Source organism: Ranitomeya imitator, chromosome 4 (genome assembly GCF_032444005.1).
Source record: "Ranitomeya imitator isolate aRanImi1 chromosome 4, aRanImi1.pri, whole genome shotgun sequence".
NCBI classification, from domain to species: domain Eukaryota; kingdom Metazoa; phylum Chordata; class Amphibia; order Anura; family Dendrobatidae; genus Ranitomeya; species Ranitomeya imitator.
Genome location: NC_091285.1, coordinates 33298188 through 33318745, shown reverse-complemented (window position 1 = coordinate 33318745; position 20558 = coordinate 33298188). Strand labels below are relative to the sequence as shown.

Sequence of the window (20558 nt, the reverse complement as noted above, 5' to 3'; positions counted from 1 at the left end):
AATCCTTCATCTTGCTCCTTTTGAGGTCATCTATTGTGGATTTTGATGTGTGTTTCGGATCATTATCCATTTGTAGAAGCCATCCTCTTCCTCTTTTCACCTTGAACTTTTTTACAGATGGTTTTATGTTTGCACCAAGAATTTGTTGAAATTTCATTGAATCCATTCTTCCCTCTACCTGAGAAATGTTCTCCGTGCCATTGGCTGCAGCACAACCTCAAAGCATGATTGATCCACCTCCATGCTTGGAGTTCTGTTTTAACCTTATTGGTCCACAGGACTTGTTTCCAAAATGCATCAGGCTTGTTTAGATGTTCTTTTGCATACTTCTGACGCTGAAATTTATGATGAGGGTGCAGCAGAGGTTTTCTAATAATGACTCTTCCATGGAAGCCATATTTGTACAGGTGTCCCTGAACAGTAGAACAATGTACCACAACTCCAGAGTCTGCTAAATCTTTCTGAAGGTCTTATGCAGTCAAGTGGGGGTTCTGATTTGCCTCTCTAGCAGTCCTACTAGCAGTTCTCCCTGAAATTTTGCTTGGTCTTCCAGACCTTTTCTTGACCTCCACTGTTCCTATTAACTGCCATTTTTTAATTACATTTTGAACTGGGGAAAGAGCAACTTGAAAACACTTTGCTATCTTCTTATAGCCTTCTCCTGCTTTGTGAGCCTCCCCCATTTTCATTTCCAGAGTGCTAGGCAGCTGCTTAGAAGAACCCATGGCTGCTGTTTTTGGCACAAGGTTTGAGGAGGCTGTTTTTTTTTATAAAGCTGAGAAATTGGCCTCACCTGGTGGTTCCTAACGATGAGAGTGAACAAGCCCTAACAGGCTAATTAAGGTCTGAAACCTTGGTCAACGTTATCTGAGCACACAAATCTCTGAGGATGGCCAAACATTTGCATTGGACCATTTTTCTTCTTGTAATTTTTTAAATGTAGAAAATGACATTTTATTCCCCTAAAATACAAAGGGAATGTGACATCTTTAACCTTAGGCATTTTTGGAGATCATTTAATCTTCAACTTTCTTAACTGTTCACATTAACAGTAAATTTGACCAGGGGTGCCCACACTTTTACATACCACTGTAGATAACAGATAGATAGATAGATAGATAGATAGATAGATAGATAGATAGATAGATAGATAGAAGCACAGTTGTGTACAGACACTTATATCATGTACTCTTATAAAAAGTAAGTGGGGAAAATAGCGTTTAGTCAGCCACCAATTGTGCAAGTTCTCCCTCTTAAAAAGATGAGCGAGGCCTGTAATTGGCATCATAGGTAGACCACAACTATGAGAGTCAAAATGAGAAAACAAATCCAGAAAATCACCTTGTCTGATTTGGCAAGATTTATTTTGCAAATTATGGTGGAAAATAAGTATTTGGTCACCTAAAAACATGCAAGATTTCTGTCTCTCACAGACCTGTAACTTCTTTAAGGGGCTCCTCTGTCCTCCACTCATTGCCTGTAGTAATTGCACCTGTTAGAACTTGTTATCAGTATAAAAGACTCCTGTCCACAACCTCAAACAGTCTGACTCCAAACTCCACTATGGTGAAGACCAAAGAGCTGTCCTAGGACACCAGAAACAAAATTGTAGCCCTGCACCAGGCTGGGAAGACTGAATCTGCAATAGGCGAGCAGCTTGGTGTGATGAAATCAACTGTGGGAGCAATAATAAGAAAATGGAAGACATACAAGACCACTGATAATCTCCCTCGATCTGGGGCTCCATGCAAGATCTCACCCCGTGGGGTCAAAGTGATCACAAGAACGGTGAGAAAAAATCCCAGAACCACATGCGGAGACCTAGTGAATGACCTGCATAGAGCGGGGACCACCGTAACAAAGGCTACCATCAGTAACACACTAGGGACTCAGATCCTGCAGAGCCAGACGTGTCCCCCTGCTTAAGCCAGTACATGTCCGGGCCCGTCTGAAGTTTGCTAGAGAGCATTTGGATTATCCAGAAGAGTATTGGGAGAATGTCATATGGTCTGATGAAACCAAAGCAGAACTGTTTCGTAGAACCAAAGCTCGTTGTGTTTGGAGGAGACAGAATGCTGAGTTGCATCCAAAGAGCACCATGCCTACTGTGAAGCATGGGGGTGGCAACATCATGCTTTGGGGCTGTTTCTCTGCAAAGGGACCAGGACGACTGATCTGTGTACATGAAAGAATGAATGGTGCCATGTATTGTGAGATTTTGAGTGCAAACCTCCTTCCATGAGCAAGGGCATTGAAGATGAAACATGGATGGGTCTTTCAGCATGATAATAATCCCAAGCACACCGCCAGGACAACGAAGGAGTGGCTTTGTAAGAAGCATATGAAGGTCCTGGAGTGGCCTAGCCAGTCTCCAGATCTCAACCCCATAGAAAACCTTTGGAGGGAGATGAAAGTCCATGTTGCCCATCGACAGGCCCAAATCATCACTGCTCTAGAGGAGATCTGCATGGAGGAATGGGCCAACATACCAACAACAGTGTGTGGCAACCTTGTGAAGACTTACAGAAAACGTTTGACCTCTGTCATTGCCAACAAAAGATATATAACAAAATATTGAGATGAACTTTTGTTAATGACCAAATACTTATTTTCCACCATAATTTGCAAAATAAATCTTGCCAAATCAGATAAGGTGATTTTCTGGATTTGTTTTCTCAATTTTGACTCTCATAGTTGTGGTCTACCTATGATTTCAGTTACAGGCCTCTCTCATCTTTTTAGGTGGGAGAACTTGCACAATTGGTGGCTGACTAAATACTTTTTTTCCCCGCTGTAGCAGGTATCTAAAGAAAGGCCAGTCACTGAGATAAAACCACATGTTTATTCATACATCAAAAATAAAATACACAGATGGAATCAGTAGTATTGAGATAACACAAGGTCACCAGAATACAGATAATCCGGATGGGAAAACACCTGGATAAGAACAGCATGGAGCCATGGATCCTTTACATCGGATACGTGTTTCGCTTGGAAGGCTTCATCTGGGGGACAAACCTTTGCGCTTTTTTTGCGAGATTCTAGAGTTTGTTAGTTACTTATTTCCCTTTGTTTTATTTTAATACCCCGTACACTCTATTATTTCTCATTGCCAGCAGACGCATTAGGTTTCTTTGCACTTGTGCACTCTTATCCGGGTGGTCTTCCATCCGGTTTGCCTTGCTCAGATATTGGCCTTCTTTCTCTTGGTGCGTGTCACACAGTGAGATGTAAGAGCTGATGGCGGTGACATCTGTGCCCTGTTGTCGGCAGGTGGTGACAGGCTCAGGTCTGGACTGCCAGAAGTCGGATGAAGAGTACCGAGAGTTGTTTGACCTGGCACTGAGGGGTCTGCAGCTTCTGTCTAAGTGGAGTGCCCACGTCATGGAAGTGGTGAGTGGGGTACCGGTACCCGAATCTGAGAACCCTATCATTTATTATCAGGCATCGCTTCTGGAACCGCGCGCCCCCTCATATATACATCCCCTCTGCCCTATAGAGCATACAGCGCTGACTTCCCGTATCTGCTATTCTCTACCTTGCAGTATTCCTGGAAGTTGGTTCATCCTACAGACAAGTTCTGTAACAAGGACTGTCCGGGCACGGCCGAGGAGTACGAGCGAGCTACAAGGTATAACTACACCAGTGAGGAGAAATTTGCCTTTGTGGAGGTAAGTCGTACATCGCTATCTATTTATATAATTGCCTTGTAATGGTTCCTGTTCTGTCCAGATGTCACCGTATCCTAGAATTCCAAGCTGTGGAAGTTCACCGACCGCCATATTGGGACACCCAAGTGATGGGTGTCTCAATATGGAAACTGCTGCTGGTACCAACCTATTGCGCGGTACCACCAGTGGAACGCCGTCGCACCACACACACACACACACTCTATACGCCGTATGCACGCACCACACACTCACACACACTCACATTTACACTCGCACACTCACGCAGCCTCTTGCGCGGTACCACCAGCGGAACACCGTCACGAACACGCCGCCACTGGGATCAGCCGAATGATTCACTGACTTCCGCCATCTTTGCACAGGAGGAGCGCATGCGCAGGTTTTAATGTGACCGCCGCTATCTGTCTGCACAAAGATGGCGGCGGCCTGATTTGCTTCGCCTGTGCAAATTCTGCGCAGGCGCAGTGAATCATTCGGCTGATCCCGGCGGCGTGTCTACAGGCAGAGGAAGCCATCACATTAAAGGGGTTTTCCGCCGAACGAAAGATCATTTAAAAAATTGTCTGTGTCTGACCGTGTATGGAGCATCCCACATCTCCTGGGCAGGGGAGGAAGCAAAAGACAATGCTGACATTACAGCAGGGGATCACGGAGGATTCATTTTGTGAGGTAAAATATTTCACCGACTGTTTTTAAAAAATATTTTACCTCACAAAATGTATCCTCTGCCATCTCCTGCTGTAAAGTCAGTATTGTCTTTGAGGGGATAACACGGCACAGGAAGGAGAGAGACAGAGGGGGATAGAACATGGGGTAGACAGGTGAAAGAAGAGAGCACAGATGGGAGAAGTCAGCACATGGGGAAAGAGAGAGTGGTTAGTTGGGTGAGCACATGGGGGAGAGATTCTCAACGCTGCAAAGCCTGCCCCCATCGTGACATTACCGCCCTCCCGATGCATTAGCATCCGGCCTCCATCTAGTAGATCTTATATTTTGGTATATAATGGTCCAAGAAGAGGCATCATAAGTGCTTAGTAACTGCACATTTGTGCAGAAATCGCAGTGAATGGAGACATATGCGCATTAAGAAGCGTCAACTTTACTTTTTCTTCAAAATATTTCCCAAGATATAGTCATTTATTTTCTGTGTCGCCACCTGGTGGGTGTAATGTGAATTGCAGCCTATCATTCTCTCTGGGGCCACCTAGTGGTTAAAGTGTGAATCGTAGCCTCACAAATGTTTTGGCTTTTCCTCACATCTGATCCAAATTCCTGAAGACAGGCCGGAGTTTAAGGACATTTTTTAAGGTAGCTATATTGAATGTAGTGGTGGAAAAGGGTGCGTCGGCCTATCCACCATCCACCTGTGACTTCTGTCTGAGGCTCAGCGCAGGAGGTGCTGTGTGTGGGGACATCATACTGTTCATGGTAGGGGAATCGCAATGTGTGGAGATATAATACTGTGTGTGGTAGGGGAATCATGTGTGGGGTTATCATAAGGTGTGTGGGGACGTCATACTGTTCATGGTAGGGGAATCGCAATGTGTGGAAGCATCATACTGTGTATGGCGGCATTATATTACCCCTTGGCATCACAGACTTGGCCCTATCCTGGATCTTGTCATACCTAACAGACCGTACATTCAGCGTCTCCCACTCACACACCACCTCATCACCTCGCCCTCTATCTGTCGGAGTCCCACAAGGTTCAGTCCTAGGGCCCCTGCTCTTCTCCATTTACACCTTTGGCCTGGGACAGCTCATAGAATCTCATGGCTTTCAGTATCATCTCTATGCTGACGACACACAGATCTACATCTCTGGACCAGATATCACCTCCCTACTAACCAGAATCCCTCAATGTCTGTCCACTATTTCATCCTTCTTCTCAGCTAGATTTCTGAAACTTAACATGGACAAACCAGAATTCATCGTCTTTCCCCCATCTCACGCGACTCCCCCAACGAACCTATCCATTACAGTAAACGGCTGCCCACTCTCCCCAGTCCCACAAGCCCGCTGCCTCAGGGTAATCCTTGATGCTGATCTCTCCTTCAGACCACATATCCAAGCCCTTTCCACTTCCTGCCGCCTTCAACTCAAAAATATTTCACGAATCCGTTCATTCCTCAACCATGAATCTGCAAAAACCCTAGTCCATGCCCTCATCATCTCCCTCCTTGACTACTGCAACCTCCTGCTCTGTGGCCTCCCCTCAAACACTCTTGCACCCCTCCAATCTATTCTAAACTCTGCTGCCCGACTAATCCACCTGTCCCCCCGCTATTCCCCGGCCTCTCCCCTCTGTCAATCCCTGCACTGGCTCCCCATTCAGAGACTCCAGTACAAAACCCTAACCATGACATACAAAGCCATCCACAACCTGTCTCCTCCATACATCTGTGACCTTGTCTCCCGGTACTTACCTGCACGCAACCTCCGATCCTCACAAGATCTCCTACTCTACTCCCCTCTTATCGCCTCTTCCCACAATCGCATACAAGATTTCTCTCGCGTATCACCCCTACTCTGGAACTCTCTACCCCAACACATCTGACTCTCACCTACCATCGAAACCTTCAAAAAGAACCTGAAGACCCACCTCTTCCGACAAGCCTACAACCTGCAGTAACCACCGATCGGCCAAACCGCTGCACAACCAGCTCTATCCTCACCTACTGTATCCTCACCCATCCCCTGTAGATTGTGAGCCCTCACGGTGCAAAATTTTTAATGAAACCCAATTGCAGAAATTATTTTTATCCCCAAATACATGCCTTTAAGTAAAAATGTGATTTCTTTAAGGTGATTGCCATGGTAAAGGGTCTGCAAGTGCTAATGGGCCGCATGGAAAGTGTGTTCAATCAAGCCATAAGAAATACCATCTACGCTGCCCTACAAGACTTTGCTCAGAGCACCCTACGAGAACCGCTCCGCCAGGCCGTGCGCAAAAAGAAGAACGTGCTGATAAGGTGATGTAGTGATATTAGGGTCGCCGCTCAGAGACCTTTATGTACAAAATGCCTGGGACTAAATAGTTAATTAGGTAAAGTAGCATTATGGCTACATCACATGTATAAAAGAACAAAATAAAACACACAATGCCACATAGACTAATTATTGCTATGGCTTCGGAGTTGCCACCCTAGGGGAGTTGCCGCCCTAGGCGAGGGCCTCTTGTTCTCAATGGCTCTGTTCACAGCATCAACGGCGATGTGACCGAGCAGCCACGTGTGTGACCCGTCAGTGATTTCCTTGTAGTAAATGTGTCTCTGCTTCTCTTTAGTGTCTTGCAGGCCATACGTAAGACTATCTGTGACTGGGAAGCAGGTCGCGAGCCCCCCAATGACCCATGCCTGAGAGGAGAGAAAGACCCCAAAGGTGGCTTTGACATCAAGGTTCCTCGTCGGGCGGTGGGACCCTCAAGCACTCAGGTCTGGATGACATTTAGATTAATTTCTCAAAATACAGATTTCCTTTTTACATTTATATATTTTGTGAAAGATCAGGTCTTACTAGGATAGGATGGTTGGCACCGAGGGGGAGGATATCATCGCCTCGGAGGTAGATGAACTTTTTAAAGTTCACTTTAAAGGACTTTTCTGCTTTCTAAAATGATGGCATAGCCCTAGATTAGTGATGTGATTGGTGGGGATACAACCTCTGAGACCGCCACTAACCCTAAAGCTAGCCGTACCGATTAGATGACTGACGGCCATACGATAGTTCGGAAGATCGTTTGGCCCGGCGGCCGTCTCGCCCAAACACAAGAGCGTTTGTTGGGGCAAAATCAGGAATCCGGCGCCCCCCATACACATTAGACTGTCAGCCAAACTCTTTGATATCGCGAGTTTCGTCCACCATTACCCTAATGTGTATGGGGGGGGGCAAAATTTACCAAAACAACCGCTCCATTCAACTCAGAGAAGTATGGCGGCCACTTCGGTAAAACTCCCGTTAATGACTCGCGTCTCCTCCGTAGCTGTACATGGTGCGCACAATGCTGGAGTCCCTCATCGCGGACAAGAGCGGCTCCAAAAAGACGTTGCGCAGCAGCCTGGACGGTCCGATCGTACAAGCCATCGAGGAGTTCCACAAACAGTCCTTCTTCTTCACTCATCTGCTCAACTTCAGCGGTGAGTAGAAGGGCAGAAAAATACGGTGACCGCTGCAGCCAGTCAGCGGCCATTGATCGGCTTCAGTCTACACCATTTTGTCCAAGTGGAAGAACAGTGTTTCTTCTGCTCAGACTTAATTCTCAATGCTGCAGCCAATCAATGACCGCTGATTGTTTGCAGCGGTCACATGATATTCTTTATATCATGAGACCGGCAGGGGACATAGGGCAGCATCGGCGCTTTCTTTATTTTCCGCCTAAACTTTTTTCGTTTTCTGCAGGACACATTTATTGCATTTTTTTATTTATTTATTTATTTTTGGATATGAAAATTGGTGATGTGAATTTTTTTTTTTTTTTTTTTACATTTTGACTTTATTTTTTAGTTCCCCTAGGGGACTTGGACATGTGAATTTTTTACTCCACCCATTTTTTGGTATCGGCTCCTCACCAGATAAGCCTTATTATTGACCCAGGCTGCAGTGATGAGTGGAGCGGTCGGTAGGGTCTGATGTTTCCACCTTGGAGTGTTTGGGGTTTGCTACTAGTCCGTGACTTTGTTTTGCGGCCCGCTCTCGTTACAGAGGCGCTGCAGCAGTGTTGTGATCTGTCTCAGCTCTGGTTTCGAGAATTCTTCCTTGAACTGACCATGGGACGACGCATTCAGTTCCCCATCGAGATGTCCATGCCCTGGATCCTCACTGACCACATCCTGGAGACCAAGGAGCCGTCTATGATGGAGTAAGGGATCGCCGAGACAAGGGATATGGGGTCTCCTGGCACCATATTAGATGGAAATGTAAAAAAGAAAGGAAGAAGAAATTCCTGTGGGGATGCCCAATAAGCACCTCCTCCTCTGAATTTGTCAAACTCAGCTCTGCTACATTAGACAGGTTCTGCTCTACTGCCTCCGACAAACACAACTCTGCTACATCAGACAAGTTCTGCTCTACTGCCTCTGACAAACACAACCCTGCTACATCAGACAAGTTCTCTTCTACTTCCTCTGACAAGCATAACTCTGCTACATCTGACAAGTTCTGCTCTACTTCCTCTGACAAGCACACCTCTGCTACATCAGACAACTTCTCTTCTACTTCCTCTGACAAACACAGCTCTGCTACATCAGACAACTTCTCTTCTACTGCCCCCTGACAAACACACCTCTGCTACATTAGACAAGTTCTGCTCTACTTCCTCTTACAAGCACACCTCTGCTACATCAGACAAGTTCTGCTCTACTTCCTCTGACAAACACAACTCTGCTACATCAGACAAGTTCTGCTCTACTTCCTCTGACAAACACAACTCTGCTACATCAGACAAGTTCTGCTCTACTGCCTCTGACAAACACAACTCTGCTACATCAGACAAGTTCTGCTCTACTGCCTCTGACAAACACAGCTCTGCTACATCAGACAAGTTCTGCTCTACTTCCTCTGACAAACACAACTCTGCTACATCAGACAAGTTCTGCTCTACTTACTCTGACAAACACAACCCTGCTACATCAGACAAGTTCTGCTCTACTTCCTCTGACAAACACAACTCTGCTACATCAGACAAGTTCTGCTCTACTTCCTCTGACAAACACAGCTCTGCTACATCAGACAAGTTCTGCTCTACTGCCTCTGACAAACACAGCTCTGCTACATCAGACAAGTTCTGCTCTACTTCCTCTGACAAACACAACTCTGCTACATCAGACAAGTTCTGCTCTACTTCCTCTGACAAACACAACTCTGCTACATCAGACAAGTTCTGCTCTACTTCCTCTGACAAACACAACTCTGCTACATCTGACAAGTTCCTCTCTACTGCTTACGACAAACACAGCTCTGCTACATCAGACAAGTTCTGCTCTACTTCCTCTGACAAGCACACCTCTGCTACATCAGACAAGTTCTGCTCTACTGCCTCCAACAAACACAACTCTGCTACATCAGACAAGTTCTGCTCTACTGCCGCCAACAAACACAGCTCTGCAACATCAGACAAGTTCTGCTCTACTGCCTCCGACAAACACAACTCTACTACATCTGACAAGTTCCTCTCTACTGCTTACAACAAACACAACTCTGCTACATTAGACAAGTTCCTCTCTACTGCCTCTAACAAAGACAATTCTTCTGAATCAGACAAGTTCTGCTCTACTTCCTCCGACAAACACAACTCTGCTACATCAGACAAGTTCTGCTCTACTGCCTCTGACAAACACAACTCCGCTACATCTGACAAGTTCCTCTCTACTGCCTCCGACAAAGACAATTCTTCTGCATCAGACATGTTCTCCACTGCCTCTGACAAACACAGCCCTGCTACATCAGACAAGTTCTCTTATTTACAAACACACCTCTATTTACAAACACATTTCCACTACTGTCTCTGACAAATACAGCTCTGCTACATCTGATAAGTCATTTTGTTTTTACATTTTCAAAGTCACGTAATATTAGCTCTGCTCTATCTGAATACATCAGCTATAGAAGCAATGGATGTGCATGGCTACACCGCCCTTTTATCTTAAGGAATGTAAGGAAAGATAAGCCTTACTTTTTTTCAATAAACAAATGCAGCGCTACTATCACACAATCTCCACACTGCTACATCTCTATTTTTTTTTCTTACTTTTTCACCACCCTGGACCCAGGAGGCATCTGTTACACAGTACACCTGCACAGACCAAAAATATGGTAAAATCCTGACTCCCTGCAGTCTCCACCAGAGGGCGCTCATTGCATACTGTTATGCATTGAAATCAATATGTACCGTGCTCGTTCACTCCCTCTAGTGGATAGTGTAGGTATCACACACAAAGAAAAATGTATTGGTAAAAAAAATTAATTATGTAATGTGCCTAATTTATGAAAGTGGGTTCTACGTACATAAAAGACAGATGACCTGTATAATATGTTCTTCCCCAGGTACGTCCTCTATCCTCTTGACCTGTACAATGATAGTGCCTACTATGCTTTAACCAAGTTTAAGAAGCAGTTCCTCTATGATGAAATTGAAGCCGAGGTAAGAGGGTCACTGTGTTTCGCGGACATTAATGGGTTAATCCCAAGGTGTATATCGGCATAATTTTGTCTTAATTCTTCCGTTCCAGGTGAATCTGTGCTTTGACCAGTTTGTGTACAAGTTATCAGACCAGATCTTCGCCTACTACAAGGCCATGTCCGGCAGGTACAGAGAACTACTGACCCCTAGAGAATTTTGGCCGTACACGTAAGATTAATTTAGGCCAAACCTGTCGATTTCAGCTGGACTGTCCTCCCGACGATCCTCTGATGTGAGATGTCAGTAGATAGAGTGATGGGGCAGTTGAATTTTAACATGCCCGATCCTGATTGTTCTCCTGATAGCGACCTACTACCCTCATCCCAAAAGGAACACATGCATGCTCGACGAAGCTGAGAGTGATAGCTGTCCACTAACTGAGACCAGGCAGTGTTAAAGGGGTTGTCTGTATCGGTATGTCATATGTCAGATCCCTGACTTTGACGCACGCCGTATCGTTCCCAGCAGATGATGACTGATTTTATCAGCCATCATGTGCCTTTAACCTGGCAATCTCTGACGGCGGCCTTTCTTGCAGAAATTCTTCTGTTCAGGAACCGATTTTCAGTTGCGGACATTTCGGCAGCGGATCGGCCACGTGTGAATTAACCCTATGTGGTAGTTATACGTTATGCATATTCTTCTTCCAGCGTCCTGTTGGATAAACGATTCCGGGCAGAATGTAAGAACTACGGCGTGATCATTCCTTACCCACCATCCAATCGCTATGAGACATTGCTGAAGCAGCGACACGTGCAGGTGCGGAATCCTTGGTCTTTGTATCGATCGTCCTCCTTGGGCTGAAGATGATACGTTGCCTATAATCATATATTCATCTTCCCTGTAGCTGCTCGGCAGATCTATTGACCTGAACAGGCTGATCACTCAGCGGATCTCAGCCGCCATGTACAAATCGCTGGATCAGGCGATCAGTCGCTTTGAGAGTGAAGATCTGACCTCCATAGTGGTGAGTGTCATCTGTACAGCAGTAATAGTGAGGGATGTTCTGGTGTCCGGCCACAGGACTGGCCCGGCCACAGGTCCAGCTCGGCCACAGATCCAGCCCAGCTACAGGTCTGACCTGGCCACGGGACAAGCCTGTCCATAGGTCCTGTACAGCCACAAGTTCAGCTCGGCCACAGGTCCAGCCCAGCTACAGGTCCTGCCCGGCTACAGGTCCAGCCCAGCCACAGGTCTGGCCCGGCCACAGGATCATCCTGGCCACAGGTACAGTTCGGTCACAGGTCCAGCCCAGTTACAGGTCCAACCTGGCCACAGGTTCAGCCCGGCCATATATCCTGTGCAGCGACAAGTTCAGCCCGGCCACAGGTCCAGCCCATCTACAGGTCCAGCCCAGCTACAGGTCCTGCCCGGCTACAGGTCCTGCCCGGCTACAGGTCCAGCCCGGCTACAGGTCCAGCCCGGCTACAGGTCCAGCCCAGCTACAGGTCAGGCCATCTACAGGTCCTGCCCGGCTACAGGTCCTGCCCGGCTACAGGTCCTGCTCGGGTACAGGTCCAGCCCGGCCACAGGTCCAGCCCAGCTACAGGTCCTGCCTGGCTACAGGTCCAGCCCAGCCACAGGTCCGACCTGTCAACTGATCCCTTGGCCCAAACTCAACTACATCATAGGTATATATGAGGCTATTGAGCTGGTCCAGACATGGCGGTCTGTTCCATTATTGGGATCGATACTGATCCCATCAGTGGGACCTATATTTATACTTTATCTTGTTGATATTCCCCAATTCTCAAATTCTGGTGCTGCCATTACTGACAGAATCTTTTTCCCTTCCACCATCTTTCCTAACCATCACCTATAATGACCCCCTTCAGCCATTGTCCATGTTTACAGGAACTAGAATGGCTCCTTGACATCAACCGCCTGACGCACCGACTTCTATCCAAGCACTTAACATTGGACAGCTTTGACGCCATGTTCCGAGAAGCCAATCACAACGTGTCCGCTCCGTATGGAAGAAACACCCTGCACGTCTTCTGGGAGCTCAACTTCGACTTCTTGCCCAACTATTGCTACAACGGCTCAACCAACCGGTGGGTGCAGCTATTTCCATAAAATGTCACAATGTGAATATACCCTAGAGCCAATATTACCTTGTGGGTGTCATGGCCGAGTCTTAAGACAACTATGGAATCTGTAATTTTTCTCTAACCCTTTTCATCTCCTTCTTCAGGTTCGTCCGTACAGCCATCCCATTCACCCAGGAGCCGCAGAGAGACAAGCCTGCCAATGTACAGCCTTATTATCTGTATGGATCCAAGGTCAGTGTCTTCCAGTACTGAGACTGCCATGACAGGTGCCTTCTCTATATATTCTTCCATTTTTGAACTTCTAGACTGAAGGATTCATTTCAGACACATTTTCCAATCCGTTACACAATTTTCTTCTAACATATCAAGTGCTAGGAGACTCCTGCCTTCTTAAAGGGGATCTGACACCAGGTCAAAAGTGACCAGTTATTGACCTTATTTTGTTCCCGCTGATCTCCTGAGCATTACGTTTTTTATTGTTTCAAAATCTGCCATACGGTTTCAGAGATAGAAGACTTTTTAATTAGTGCTACTTTATTAGGGCTTTACAAAGGGGCGTGGCTCGCCAACTATTCATGCAGACACGCCCCCAAAGAATATGTGAGCCACGCCCCTTCTAAAATACCATGAAAATTTGCATTGAATAAAAAGGCTTGTATCTCTGAAACCACTTGGCGGATTTAAAAAAAACAAAAAACGCAATACTCAGGGGAGGTGTTGGAATAAAATAAGAGCAAAAACTGGACACTTTTGTCCTGGTAACAAGTCCCCTTTAAGCTGAATTTACGCTGTTTTTTAGTGTCGAATTGTGCATATACCAAATGTATCCTTACATCCTTTTGGCCTCCATTGAGCTAGTTCCCTACAAGCACGGTGTGAATTGACTCTTATTTCTTCATGGACCAGTTCTTACTCTTTTTTTTTTTTTTGCATTTTCCATTTTGTTTTTAACTCTTTTCTGTAGCCTCTCAATATAGCCTACAGCCACATCTATAGCTCATACCGAAATTTTGTGGGTCCGCCACATTTCAAAACCATCTGCCGCCTGCTGGGATATCAGGGCATCGCTGTGGTGATGGAGGAACTACTGAAGATTGTCAAAAGTTTGGTAGGTGCCTAGACAGCCGATTTCAACAGGTCAACGATACGTCCATAACAATAGTTTATTTGAGCGTGCGCATGTAATATTATATTCTCGGCAGCACATGTCTTGTTTACACAGGACAGTGTGCTGCCGACAATGATGATTGAACGGGAACGAGCTTCCTATGTGCTCTTGATTATCGGCCCTAGTGCAGTTACTTTCTGGGGATTTATTGTGACATCTCCCTGTCTTCCGTCCACAGTTACAGGGTACCGTATTGCAGTATGTGAAGACTCTCATTGAGGTCATGCCAAAAATCTGTCGCCTGCCTCGCCATGAGTACGGATCTCCAGGTAAAGTCAGATTGAATTATTAAGGAGCTGGGGAAGGGATCTCGTAAAAAGAGGCTCCTGCCGAATATACAGCACATAACGCACATCTCAGCTTTGGTCGTGAATCCTACTAACAGTCAGAATGTAGAGGTCTTTTCAAACCAAGTGATTGAGATTGTGTTAAAGGGTTGTTCTCCTGTTCTTAAAATTGCTTAGACAGTATGAAAATAAGCAAGTTTGCAATTGACTTGCTTTTTCTATCTGCTGTCTTTTTCACGCAATGACAGCTTTTATCTTATGTAGCGTACAGCTGGTTTTCATGGAGTTCGGGGCTTCCTGACTCTATCCAAGAGTGCACAGTAGTTACATTCCAGGAGAGGAGTTAACTCTTAACATTCCGGCCACCTCTCTCTAGTCCATTTATTTCTATACAGCAGTTATCTGCTCACCTCCCACCCTGACCCTATCATCTTCTGAAGAGATGCAGTTATAAATCACCAGCTGGCAGCTATCAGAGCAGGTCTGCTAATCTGGACTTTCTGCTTTTACTGTCCAGAGCTGTATGCTTGTTTAAATACCGTATTATCTCATGCACACCCCAGAACAAACCACTGAGGGCTGATTGCGTAACAGCAGAACTTGTGCCCAGCTTTATAGTTCTACTATTACTACAGTTCTACTAGTCACCAGAGCTGTCACTCAAGGATGAGAGTCCGCCCTGCCAGAGACAAGGAAGTAAGGAGACTGCATTGCTCTGAGCTGCTTGAGACACTTAAGAACACCCCTTTAAAGCCATATTCCAAACAAATTCATGCATTCCTACAGCCATTTGCCACATTTTGACAATGTGGTAATTTCCCTCAAGGTTTTTATAGATGAAACAAATTTAGGGTTTGTTCACACTGAGTCTTTTTGCTGCATTTTTGGAGTGGAAACTAAGCAGAAACTTCAAGTTTTTGAGGCATTTTAAGTATTTGAAGAGGATTTTGGGGAGTTTCCGCTCCATTTCGGTTTTATGAGTACACTGTGTGTACACGTAGCCTCTAAAGATTGGAGGTTTCACGGTTTGCATCTGTTAATGACTTGTAGGCATCCTGGAGTTCTTCCACCATCAGCTGAAAGACATCATTGAGTACGCGGAGCTGAAGACCGATGTCTTCCAGAGCCTGAGAGAAGTTGGTAACGCCGTGCTCTTCTGTCTGCTCATCGAGCAAGCTTTGGTACGAATTTCATGAACCTCATTAGTTCTTCATGACTATCTATGATAGAGGAGATATTTTAAAGAAAGTTTCTGTATCAATTCCTCATGTCTTTTTTAAGATCTCTGCTTGTTTACGTTCAATGGATAAAAACAGATCTGTCCTGGTCATGTCATGGACTCACAGGTGCCGCATCATGGGACAACTTGTGCATCTGTCCAATCATCAGTTGGCCAGGACTAGACGTAAATATGGAAGGTCCCTATTGAGTGACTGCAAGCAGAGATCCTAAAACCTTGAGGAACTGATACAGAAAGCTAGTCGATAGTCCGCCAAGCTTCTACTACCTAGTAGACCCTCTGTCGTCAAGCGCTATGATGTAGGCCAAGATGTCGTGGTGGCTGGTGATACCGCAGGTAGGAGAAGGTTCCCATTGCTCTGGTCCGGTGGCCATGGAATACAAGCAGGGTCCTGCGACTCGTTTTGCTCAACATTAGCACATTATCAACTCCTCGTATTTTATTCACTGTTTTATATCTTTTTTTTTTGTTTTTTTGCTATAAACATTTTTTTCTTGTTTTCTTTCCCAGTCCCAGGAGGAGGTTTGTGATCTCCTTCATGCCGCGCCATTCCAGAACATCCTGCCTCGTGTGTACATCAAAGGTGAGTCTGGCCTGGTAACGCATGGATGAGCAAGTTGAAAGAGTTTAGGTTGTCGGGTCCAGAATGACAAGTCTGCAGTCACTGTGCGCTGCGAGAATTTGCTGGGAACGGTGGGTAAGTATGCGATATGCCTACTCCTGGCCAGAACTCGCCTAGTGGGCGCAGCCTTGCTCAGTACACTTGGGTTGAGAGAGTCCATGCCCCGTCTAGTAGCCAGGAGTATGCATATAGAATACTTGACCGCCGTTCCCGGCACAGACTCCAGCGCACAGTGACTGCAGACTTGTCATTCTAGAATGGACAACCCCTTTAAGGCCAACATGTGCAGTTCATTAATTATATCCAAGTGTTGAACATTGTGTCATAAGATTTGATGGCCATAGAAGTGAGATAGCATCTGGCTCGGCCAACTGCTCAAGTGTTTTCAACGAGGAGAGATGAGAAAGCCGCTGCCACCTGACAACTAAAGGATTGTCCAATAAAATCCCAATTGCCCGTTCCTTCCCTTCGGAAAGTCCCCATACACATCAGATGGTCGGCAGGCCCATCATTTAATATGTATGAGGATCTTTGGTTGTACCATGTGCCATCACGTCATGAGCGCTGGTTTTTTTTCTCCATTAGAGGGGGAACGTCTGGAGGTGAGGATGAAGCGTCTCGAAGCCAAATATGCTCCACTGCATCTTGTTCCATTGATTGAACGACTGGGCACACCACAGGTAAGGAAGACATCAGCTGGGGAGTAAGTAATGGCAATGGCGATACTAGCACTGACACGAGAGGTTGGCATTCCACAGTGCGCCTGTCGAAAAGCGGCTGTCACCCATGGGCAGTCATAGTGACCACTGAAGTGTTACCTGCAGACTCGTGCTGTCATTTTCCCCTTCAAAGGGTAACACATCTTGTAAATGGCAGCCTTAGGATGAAAACCTTAAAGAAATACCCTCTCTGGCCTCCCTATATCCATCCATTTGGTGGCACTTCATGAATCTGAGGAGCACAAGAGCTTCTAAACGTCGAGAGATGACTCCAGAGGTGTCCAGCAGACCCATACAAATCCAGCGCAATCATCTCGCTAAAAGAGTGTACCATCATGAATGCCTTCAAAGTGTTTTGTGAGAAAAATAGACAGTAAGGTTTCTCCTTGTGGAGAGTGACAAGCCAAGCTTGGCATGTCAGAGTGAGGAGACTTATAGGCCATGCGTTCTACTCTGGGAAATTAAATATGCAAATTGTCTCTTCAGAGAGGAATAGGACTCCCACCCATTGGAATCAGTGATCGCAAAAGCCAATATCGACTCTTTAACGAGCCTTGCAATAAGCCAAACCAGAATCTCAATTTGCAGACACAGTGTTTCGGGGGTGTTGCCCCTCATCTGTGCAAAGTATGAGATCCCATTGGCAGGACACTAGGAAGCTTTATAGGGGAGAGATGACAGTGATGGGCCGTGATTGCTAAGAGGGTGAGAACATGAAGAAATGTTCCTGAATTTCTCCCAAGAGGCGCTATAGGAGAAGAGTTGACTTTTCTTCTTGTTGTCACTTCTCCCACAAAACCAGAAACTTTTCCCCAACTGTTCATGGAATATTTCTCCTAACCTGATATCTAAGAACGATCATATAATGCCGAGATCTGTGCCCCTCCTTATATTCTAGTGTAATATGTCTGACTTCTCGTCTATCTACGCTCCTCCAGCAAATCGCCATCGCCAGGGAAGGTGACCTGCTGACTAAGGAGAGACTGTGCTGTGGTCTGTCCATGTTTGAAGTAATCCTGACCCGGATACGCAGTTACCTGCAGGACCCCATATGGCGCGGCCCCCCGCCCACTAACGGAGTGATGCATGTAGATGAATGTGTGGAGTTTCACCGGCTCTGGAGCGCCATGCAGTTCGTTTATTGTATTCCCGTGGGGACCAATGAATTTACAGCAGAGTGAGTAACGGGGGGCATCTTTCATATGGTCGATAGCAGCCCATTTTTTGATTAATACATTTTTTTTTTACTTCCATGCAGGCAGTGCTTTGGAGATGGCCTGAATTGGGCAGGTTGTGCCATTATCGTGCTACTCGGACAGCAGCGTCGCTTCGATCTATTTGACTTCTGCTATCACCTTCTGAAAGTCCAGAGGCAGGATGGGAAGGATGAGATTATCAAAAATGTGGTGAGTACAATCTGCAGGAACAGGGCGCATAATGGAGAACAAGGAATCGTGTTATATCTGGTGCAGGACGCGACACGGAGACCGAAAAGATCCGGCGTAATATTCTGCCCTCCCTAAACCGGGTAGAATGCAGTCCCCATGGCCCCCAGTGTATAACATCTGACCCCTTGTGTATAATTTCTGGCCCATCACTCCCAGTGTATAACATTCAACCCCTCGTTCCCCAGTGTATAACATCCAGCCCCTTACCCCAATGTATAACATCTGGCCCCTCGCCCCTCTCGATGTATGTTATCCAGCCCCCCATGTACTGTATATCATCCGGCCCCTCACCGTGCTGTCTGCCTTTACTAGGCTGGTGGTTAGACTCACTGATACCAGCGCGATCCTGTAATAGGAGCCACCGAGGTACAAGTCCGGTTATGACATTTCTTCCTCCTAAATCTCCCCCCACCACCTGTGAGTGATATTATTGAGAAGTGGAAGGAACTTCAGAAAGTGGAGACCCCGTGGGGGGAGTTTGGCGTTAGAAGATGACCGGCCGCACTGAGCCGGGACTCAGTCCCATCCAACGCCTTTGGGATGACCTAGATCAGAGATTGTGACCCCGGCCTCTCCCTAACATCAGGGTCTGATACTGTTGTATCTGCAGACTCCATATTAATGTCTGTGGGTGTGGAATGATAGGCCATAAACTCTCCGGCGGTTGTAATACGGTGTATATTTCTGATCGTATCACCTGACCTCTTGTCTTCCCTCCAGCCACTGAAGAAAATGGCAGACCGAATACGAAAGTACCAGATCCTGAACAACGAAATCTTTGCAGTCCTGAACAAGTACATGAAATCTGTGGAGAGCGACAGTTCCACGGTGGAACATGTACGGTGCTTCCAGCCGCCCATCCATCAGTCACTGGCGACCACCTGCTGAAGCGAACGCAAGGGATGAAACGATCTGGACGGTTTTGGCAGATTCCATGTTGTGGTGCATGTTCGTCCTTTACACCGTCATGATGCTGTGGAAACACCAGGACTGTACAGGAAGTAGCCATGTAACGGGGTGTGCGTTGACTATCACTCCTATCAGGGTCTGTGGTGGTTAATTACCGATCGCCGACGGAGTTTGCCGAGATCTTGTGACGACAGAGCAGTATCAATGTTTTTTTTACTGGTTTGAACCAAGTTTTAAGTATTTTTTTTTATCTACTAATCATAGACTGACGCTTCGAGGGATTGTCCAGAAATGTGCCGGAGAGGACTATTTGTGCTGGAAATTGTGCTTACACCTTGTAATATACGTCCTGTACACAATCCTAGTAATTAAAGGGGTCGACTGCCTCTTCACCCTTCCAGGGGTCACATATACGGTACTGCACAAGGACCCCTCTTACTCCTTTAGGTATACGGACCCCCAAAGATTAGATTTCGGAGATCACTGTGGAGGGCACGAATGTTCGCTACCTCCATAAATGAGGTTATGTGTGTGGACCGTTTTATGGACGCGCTGTGGTCATATCAGCCCCCATAGCCGCGGCCCCCGAGATCTGCCCCCCTATATTACTGTGAGACATAAGCACATCCTAGCTGTACTTGTACATTGCAGAGGACCCCTTTAACCGTCAGTGTCTACCTGCCCTATTTATTGTGACTGTACAGTGTTGTGCAATTCTCATCTGCTCGAAGAATATTTTGCCAACTTCTACATGTTACCGGTGGGTCCAGTTTACCAGTGAGGGGGGACAAGAAAGGCCGATGAATGTCACCCACTAACCGCCCGTCGCACACAGTCATATTGTATCACGGATATATAGGGGTTTTTTTAATTATTGTATTTACGTATTGTGGTAACTTCATTTTTTATAGTTTTTTTGGTCTTTTATTTTATTTAGTTCTTGGATTTAAATTATTTTGCTTTCTTGCTTGTGAATAAAAAGAAAGATAAATTCTCATAAATAGACGTGGGACTAATTTTTATTCTACATTCTATTTTATGGTTGTAATATAAAACCCCATATTAGTGCGGTCCAGTAATAGTGGCACAGTGATACGCGGTGAGCAAAAGGGTAACGATTAGTGATGAGCGAATATACTCGTTACTCGAGATTTCTCCAGCACGCTTGGGTGACCTCCGAGTATTTTTTAGTGCTCGGAGATTTAGTTTTTCTTGCCGCAGCTGAATGATTTACATCTGTTAGCCTGC

The 20558-nt window shown here is 46.1% G+C and overlaps 1 protein-coding gene across 2 annotated transcripts in view; it reads left to right on the top strand.

Moving 5' to 3' along the window:
• Window positions 1-20311, top strand: part of CYFIP2 (cytoplasmic FMR1 interacting protein 2) — a 50610-nt gene extending 30299 nt beyond the window's left edge. For both annotated transcript variants that reach the window (XM_069763501.1, XM_069763502.1), the window contains 20 exons: window positions 3274-3393; window positions 3546-3671; window positions 6495-6661; window positions 6976-7123; window positions 7672-7825; window positions 8391-8547; window positions 10731-10827; window positions 10916-10992; window positions 11517-11625; window positions 11714-11833; window positions 12721-12920; window positions 13061-13148; window positions 13882-14025; window positions 14264-14354; window positions 15423-15553; window positions 16123-16195; window positions 16820-16914; window positions 17892-18130; window positions 18212-18359; window positions 19122-20311. In XM_069763501.1, the coding sequence (XP_069619602.1) occupies window positions 3274-3393; window positions 3546-3671; window positions 6495-6661; window positions 6976-7123; window positions 7672-7825; window positions 8391-8547; window positions 10731-10827; window positions 10916-10992; window positions 11517-11625; window positions 11714-11833; window positions 12721-12920; window positions 13061-13148; window positions 13882-14025; window positions 14264-14354; window positions 15423-15553; window positions 16123-16195; window positions 16820-16914; window positions 17892-18130; window positions 18212-18359; window positions 19122-19289 (2652 nt within the window). In that variant the 3' untranslated portion in view covers window positions 19290-20311. The remainder of the gene's footprint in view (window positions 1-3273; window positions 3394-3545; window positions 3672-6494; window positions 6662-6975; window positions 7124-7671; window positions 7826-8390; window positions 8548-10730; window positions 10828-10915; window positions 10993-11516; window positions 11626-11713; window positions 11834-12720; window positions 12921-13060; window positions 13149-13881; window positions 14026-14263; window positions 14355-15422; window positions 15554-16122; window positions 16196-16819; window positions 16915-17891; window positions 18131-18211; window positions 18360-19121) is intronic.
• Window positions 20312-20558: the final 247 nt, after the last annotated feature.